This window comes from Phalangium opilio, unplaced genomic scaffold, assembly GCF_054372755.1.
Source record: "Phalangium opilio isolate 3A_F unplaced genomic scaffold, DU_Popi_V2 ptg000003l_1, whole genome shotgun sequence".
Taxonomy (NCBI): Eukaryota; Metazoa; Arthropoda; class Arachnida; order Opiliones; family Phalangiidae; genus Phalangium; species Phalangium opilio.
The window spans coordinates 4,486,947-4,494,375 of record NW_028324145.1 but is presented as its reverse complement, the minus strand read 5'-3'; the positions used below and the strand labels follow the sequence as shown (position 1 = coordinate 4,494,375).

Sequence of the window (7,429 nt, the reverse complement as noted above, 5' to 3'; positions counted from 1 at the left end):
AAGTGGGAAAACATTTGTCTAGTTGATTTGAAATTCCCGCTGCAAGATGTCATAAGGTCAAAGTTCAATCGGGTTATCCTCAAAAATAGGCAACAGTCAGCAAGCGCAAGGCAGTCTGTCTTGAACTCTTCATTATTGTGAAAGTGGTAGTATTTAATCGGGTTTTCTATAATTGTCATACCTATAATTAAAGTAAATTTGTCAAAGACATGGATGACAAAAATAAAGAAAAAATACTTGCCTTTCTTTTGGACATCGAAGGCACTACGACTCCCATATCTTTTGTAAAGGTACACCAAGGCTTAAGAAGTCTACTAGTATAGAGTAATGGCAGCCCTCTGCCTTCGACTGTATTAAGCTCTATGGGGAAATAACATGGGGTGCCATTACTCTATTTTTTTTTTATAATAATGATAATGAAAAATTGGGCATTGTGGCATTTGGTCTAAACTCTAAAGATAAAACGCGTGTTTTATATAGGATATACTCTTTCCCTATGCAAGAACAAACCTTAAACAGTACCTGATTATGAATTGGAATCAAACTCATTTACACGAAGATATTGCCCTTTTAAGACAACAAGTATTGCCAAAATACTATAGAGTGCTGTCAATTGTGACGTCAGATCCAAGGTTAAACGTCACGAGTCTGCCTTTAGCAATGAGCGGCCATGACAGTTACCGTTTTGTTTTTTCTTTATGGGAAAACAGCATGGGTGACGTCACACTGGCGCTTCTGACAGCACTCTATTGCTTTTAGTTAAATGTATTGAAAACAAAGTTGTTTATTAGAGTATAGAAGATTTTGAGAGGGGTGAACCAAATGTAGAAACCATTCCTTCCCCAGAAAGTAGTAATGTTGACATAGTAGGAAGAGTGGAGCAATACGTTCTATGGCAAATGGATAGGGATAGAAAAACCACTTCGCTAAAACAACTTCAGGGGCATATATGGAAACAAGGCTACGCTGATGGAAATTTAAAAGCTCCGTACGTTTAGCAACACTTGACACTTTAAAATATGAAATTAACTCGCTTCTTGATGAAGGGTTTTTGACGATGTAAAACCCGCGATAGAACAATGGAACAGAGAAGGACGTAAAGTTTATATCTATTCATCTGGAAGCGTAGAAGCTCAAAAATTGCTTTTTGGCTGTACAACTTATGGCAATTTATTACCCGTAAAGTTGAAAAAACTTAGTTACGTACCTTTCAGACACAGTTGTAATTGTCTCGTCTGAATCTTGCAGCTAATTAGTGGTTACTTTGATACTAACATCGGTGCCAAAACCAATCCTGAAAGCTACAAAAATATTATCCAAGAAATTAATTTGAAACCTAATCAAGTCTTATTTTTAACGGACATTCCAGCTGGTAATAATTTGTTTTTTTCTTAAGTCTTCTAAGATTCACTCGCTGCCAAACATCAATAGTGTTTATTCATTGTCTATCTGGTCTTTGGCATCAAGGATCAAATGACCAGTAAAGAGATAAATTTAACTTCTTCTCCACAGAGGCTAAAGCCGCTACTGAAGCGGGACTAAGAGCCAAACTTTTGTTACGAGAAGGAAACATGCCTTTGAGTGACGAAGATTTAAAATTATACCAGACAGTTCCTTCATTTTCTTACATTGAAGAATAACGACTGCTTCACATCTAAAATAAAAAAAAAAAATAATTATTAAAATTAATTAATTAACTCTAATTGTTATGTTAATTATGTTTCTTTAATATTTAATTAAAGTCTCATTTTTTCTTCAATTGGTTTCATTTTTTTCTTTACAATTTTTTTTTTTTTTTTTTGAAAGTTGCATACGCAGCGAAGGAAAAAAAAAACTCAAAAAAAAAAAAACTGTAAAACATTTCTTTTTCATTAAATTTGCTAATTTAGTAATTTTACATTAATAAAAATGGATTTATCAGTTATTGGGTTATATTATTAAATAAATTATTAATATTAATACGTGTTTGTTTGTTTTTTCTTTCTTTTTTTTTTTTTAAATATACAAAACATTCTGACCCACAACCTATTTTTCAAAATCACCGTAAAAAAAAAAAACCAAATTAACCCGCAAATTAATTAATCTCAACCCTTTCCATAATTAATTTAAATAGCCGGAAAATCAACGCCAATGTTGAAAAAAAAAAAAAAAAAACATAACAACAGAAATAAATTTAGTTTCGCTTGTTAACCTTAGGTTGCAGTTTAAACCATAAATATTTTTTGGAATGTTTATTTTTGTAGCTACAACCTCAGAAATTCGTAATAATATAAAATACCAGTAATAATAATAATAAAAATTTCATAATGTAATGAGTGACTAGTTGAAACAGATTTTTCAATACGGAATATAATTAACGGCGGCTTTTTTTATCGCCGTTAACGAGTATCGCAGCTGTCAATATATCAGTGTATAAACAAAAACAATGCGCAACTTATTTATTTATCTACCACCATTTGATTTTTAAAGGGTAAGAAACACAATTTTCTCCAGCGGTATGATTGGTTAGGGTTTGTTGTAAGTCTCATTAAGTAGTAGCTTAAATTTAGTAGGTCAAACAAAATTACTCGTTAAACCACTGCAATTATTCTCCCACTCTTTTTCGTTCAAGAATAACCCGCGTTGCAAGGCAAACAGATGCGAGAGCGTCATTCATATATTTTAAAGGAACTGGCAAGTAACGGAGAAAAGGTCACGCGTGACATCACCGCGTGCATAAGCTACAATGTTTGGAGCAGCAACGAAGAACATTCGTTATTTGTTCCCTTACTCGCGAGTCTCTTCAACTAAAGGGAGTATTAAGCAATCGACTCAGGTGTATACGCTGCTATTCAGGGTGCTAGTTACCTTAAATATGTTATGTTATTGTGTTACACCCCGATTTGCTTGATGCTAACTTTAATTTGTTTACTATATTCAATCCCACCTTTACAATGCAAAGACCACTCGATCGTTATAGAAGAATTTTACGTTATCTACGAGTGGATTTTCCTGTTTCACTTTACCAATGAGATTGACTATAGTTTCGTTCAATCAAGTACACTTGACAAAATTGCGAAAGTTAAATTCAGCCAGTATTTATCAAGTGCAGTTCAATAGAAGTTAATTTTACATTAAACTCAAGGTTTTGATACTTGGATCTCTGCATGGGGAAACGTCAATATTTCAAATTATTTTCTAATCGTATTCTGAATTCTGACACACTGAATTAACATTAGTTCAATGATAAAATCAAATTGAAAATGTCAAATAGCTTTCAAATTTCGTAGATATCTCACTATTTTAAAATCACATGCGAGTTCCAGAGCAACCTAGACTTTTAAAGGGGAAATGGAACATAAACATAAATCTTTAATTCGTTTTCTAATTAGTACTATCTGATGTAATCGTCTCTGAACGTGATGTTCGCATTCAAACTTAGTGTCCATTAAAGAAAACTGACCCAAAATTGTTAAATATAATCCCTTATTGACAAAAATTGTGTTTCTCAATCTTTTTCACCGTCTGAGTAGCGATAATACCATAAATTGAAAGTCATACAGGGGAAATGGTCTTTTCCAGGTAGAGCAGTTTTACCCAATACTTCAACGTTATTGGGGGAAGTTATCCTTTGAACCCTTGATAGTTAAAGACCTCAAATTATGTAATAATTTTGATTTAAACCTTCTTCGACTCGTCTTAAACAATTTAAGAGAGCTTACTCTAGTTTTTATCAACTTCTTCACGTTAGACAAAGTAATACGAATAATAGTAAAAGATTGCGTTAATACTAACGATATCATAAGGCATTTTTAAACTATATAAAAAAGTATAATCTGCAGTGATATTCTACATGAGTAGCTTTTAGGGTTTGTCAGATATAGAACTTTTGTTTGGGAACTCAAAAACCACGCTTTCATAGTTTCCTAAGTAGTTTTATAAAATGTAATGACTTTTTTTTTTTTCATTTCGATAATCGGTTCCATTTTTTTTCAACCTCTTTTTTAAAAACTAATTTTTATTCTTTCGTATTTACTGTAGTATCGAAATGAGTATTTTGTTTTTGGGGAAATTTTAATACGTTGGAGAAAAAAAGGGTTATTAATTTTTGCTAAGGAAATTGTGTGCGAAGCTGATCAGAGCTGGTAGTTCGTAATCGCATACCCACAAGGTTACTACGTGACTGAAAAAATATACAGAAACATGTTTTAGTTAAATATTTATAAAGGGGCTGGCAGCATAATCAGGTCTCATGTTCGTTAGTTTTAAAGCAAGTATCTGCTCTGATTTAATAATAACAGAAGGGGATAATAGAAGAAGGATGACACTCTGTATCCTCCCTATGCTTTAGTTATGTAACGTCATTCTTCCCAGGCTCACCCTTTTAGTTTGCTTTCCCGCTCATCAAACTACAAATGGGCATCGCACCGTAAGGTGAATTCTATAATTGTTTGGCACTAAATCCCCAGCAATCATCCCACAAACCTCGTCTTGACGTGGGACAAAAATGCACAAGCGCGTCTTGCCAAATATTTAAACGCTAATGAGGGAACTATTTATCGTGTATGTGATTCGGTTTAGTAACCTTGCTCTAAATGTTCCGATGTTGGGAAGAGTGACGTTACACTTACCCCGCTTTGTGGTACACTTCTCTCGAAGAGAAGTATTATATACTTCTGATAATAATAATAAAAAATTGCACTATATTGCAACTCCCTCCATAGTCAGGGAGGGGGGGAGTTAACTGGACCCGCTATAAGCTCAACAACGACTAGTTTTAACTCTAGTTCTGATTGGTTTCTGCCTTTGACAACGTAAAACTGGTGTGTAGAAGATAAGCAAGCATGTTAGAGGTGCCGGACATAGAAGCAGACATTTGCTTTAATTGCCGGTAGCGCGATTTTGGGGCATTTAAGTTGGCAGTCCCTTTAATTTTGAAATAATTTAGCGTTGATATTTACCTGCTCTTGATTAAGCATTGACATTGAACTGGCTCGTTTCATTCTGTTGGAAAGAGTTAATATAAGTTTAATAGCATTTAAAAGACAAATTTGATTGCAATTAAATAGTTATGGAAAGAAAATCCCCCCATCCTAATAAATCCTATAAACCAAACCATGCGAAAAAAAAAGCATTCAAAATTAAAACTAACTTAAAAAATATATTTTTTGTATTGTTTTCATTTATATTATCAAAGAACGTGCCTGTGGGAAAAATCTGCATTTTCTAGTGTAGTGACATAAAAAGTGCCAAATTTCAGCTTAACATAAACTGAAAGGTGTTCTGAACTTCAACAAGAAAAAAATTTAACATACAATTTAGCAATGGTTGTAAAGATTTTAATCATAATTTAAAAGCAGTTTTTTGCACTAAACACGTTCTGTAATATTGAAATTTGTAAATATAAATAGGTTTTTTTCTTACTCTATACCTACTGTGTTATATTTCTAAATCTCATTCACACACCATTCAAAACCAGGTTTAAATTAATTTCGTTCACGGCGTATTTTGTGTTCAGTGTATTATTTTTTACCTTGCCAAATTTTCCAAACTGGCCCTGCTTAAGGCCGCAGTATTCTCTTCCTTGCCTTTTAAACGCGTGAGCAGTTTCGCGCTGCTCCTCCGGATGTGCGAATTAATCCGCTGGAGCTTTCCTAGAGAGCCGCTACGTTTCAACTTTCCACTTCCATTCTGGAGTCGCTAATCAATTTAAAAACCCAGGGCAAATTCGACAATTACATGGTAATTAACGGGTAGATGACAATTTTTCGATTAAAAGTAAATATAAATACTAAGAAAATTGCTACTATCGTCTTGAGGATAAAGCGTAGTAAAAATGAATAAACACGACAGGAAAAAAAAACTTGTCAAAAAAATGATCGCTAAGCTTTTATCGTAACTTATTACAAAGCCTATTACGAAAGGTTAAGCCATAAGTGAGATTTCATAATTTGAAAATCAAGCATTTACTTTCTCGCGCCACTCTACATCATATAAGGGAGACGGGAATGCAAAAGTTCATAGTTAAAAATAAAAAGTATGCTTCGTCCACAGTTCCCAACCTTTGTAAAATCAAAGGTTTTAGGTGTATAGAAAACAGTACGCTATGATGGTGATCCAAAGGTTAAAGCAAATGTGGCACTCCTAACATTCTGGCTGATCTTCTACTTACAAACTTTACCTTGCCAAAGGCAGGAGCCAATCCGTGAGGGCGGAGGTAAAACTAGCCTTTGCTAAGCTTAGAGGGTCAGTCAACTCCTCCCCTCGATTATGGGAGCATCTAGTGGCAATTGTTTAAACTAAACCACAGCCAAAAGTTGTTTTAATCCTTGGTACTAGAGCTAGTGTCAGCTACTTTATTCAGCCCATTCACTTATGTTCCCTGTGCTACGATCGTGAAGGAATCATAAGCAGAGGGGGTCGACACTGTTCTGAGGGGGGTAAAAGGGGCGTTTCTCACTTTCTCATATTACACAGCGCGAGCAAGCTTCAATGAAGTACACTTTTTGTTTTAATCTATGAACTTTTGAGGAAAGCAAATTTTTGTACATGACATCAGATTTTAGTTTTTAATAAGATGGTTACATATATATTTTTTTACTCTTAAATGAATTCACTGGGTATTGAGTGGACCAAGGTTAATTTTCACTTATGTGGTGAACTTGCGTAATAGGCTTATGGTACGGTACCATTGTCTTCCTTCCCAGCCACCCTGATTGTTATTTTGTACAGAGAACAAGCAATCGATGCGGTTTCCGAGTTAATACAAATAATAATTTGAATGTAAGATTAATTAACGTTAAGAAAATAAATTTAAGTCAGGGGGTGAGGGATCAAAAGAAAATGATACAAGTGTAAATAAAAATTACGAGTGTTTAATTAAGGGACTTGCAAGAGAGAGTGAGAGAAAGAAAAAGACATGTTGATGCAAAAATGGAACTCAGTTGGTAACGAAGCGAGATCGACATTCTATGTTTTTGCAAACAGGGACCTTCATTACCGTAAAGGTTCCATAACAAAAATTTTCTCAGTTTCTAGTCCCTTCAATGGTAACAAATGGTTTCACGTCAGTTAATTTTGTAACAAAATGCAAATTTAACAAGACTGCGGCATCATTAAATTTGAAAAGTCAATATGTTACAGGCTTACAGCATTACATGCAGAACTATTTTAAAAATTGTCGAAAATCGTGAAAAAACTAGCATGAATTTATCATGTGGCATAAATTATGATATGAGGTTAACTCAGAGAAAATACAGCAACGTGGATATTATAAGAAGGCACCTTCTCAAGCTACAAGTCTCGCTATATTCTCTCTGGTCAAAGTTTCTTTTATTATCGTTACCAGGAATGCAGGCAGCTAATAGGAATCATTGTGCCCCCATATATCCCATGTTAATTTCTATGCCGGTTTTGCGGGCTGGGCTTGAGTATATTGCGTCACGCGACA

General features: G+C 34.2%; 2 protein-coding genes across 3 annotated transcripts in view; one reads left to right on the top strand and one right to left on the bottom strand.

Annotated features, from left to right (window-relative positions):
• Positions 1-78: 78 nt before the first annotated feature.
• Positions 79-1,759, top strand: Enoph (enolase-phosphatase E1). Its single transcript, XM_089836662.1, has 6 exons — positions 79-290; positions 481-582; positions 792-988; positions 1,047-1,179; positions 1,249-1,372; positions 1,513-1,759. The coding sequence occupies exons 1-6, from the start codon at positions 210-212 to the stop codon at positions 1,638-1,640; spliced, it is 765 nt and encodes a 254-aa protein (XP_089692788.1). The 5' UTR covers positions 79-209; the 3' UTR covers positions 1,641-1,759.
• The window catches only part of Klc (kinesin light chain), a 28,669-nt gene continuing 22,943 nt past the window's right edge, over positions 1,704-7,429 (bottom strand). Inside the window, exons 9-11 of one of the 2 annotated variants that reach the window (XM_089836517.1) lie at positions 5,513-5,679; positions 4,941-4,983; positions 1,704-4,162 (exon numbers count right to left, since the gene is read on the bottom strand). In XM_089836517.1, coding sequence (XP_089692643.1) covers positions 4,091-4,162; positions 4,941-4,983; positions 5,513-5,679 — 282 coding nt within the window. In that variant the 3' untranslated portion in view covers positions 1,704-4,090. The remainder of the gene's footprint in view (positions 4,163-4,940; positions 4,984-5,512; positions 5,680-7,429) is intronic. The other variant, XM_089836536.1, reaches the window with a different exon arrangement.

Coding starts and splice junctions, on each gene's coding strand:
- Enoph (XM_089836662.1), top strand. CDS start 210: ATGGATGACAAAAATAAAGAAAAAATACTTGCCTTTCTTTTGGACATC. Junction 291..480: donor CTCCCATATCTTTTGTAAAG/GTACACCAAGGC, acceptor TGTTTTATATAG/GATATACTCTTTCCCTATGC. Junction 1,180..1,248: donor CTTATGGCAATTTATTACCC/GTAAAGTTGAAA, acceptor TGAATCTTGCAG/CTAATTAGTGGTTACTTTGA.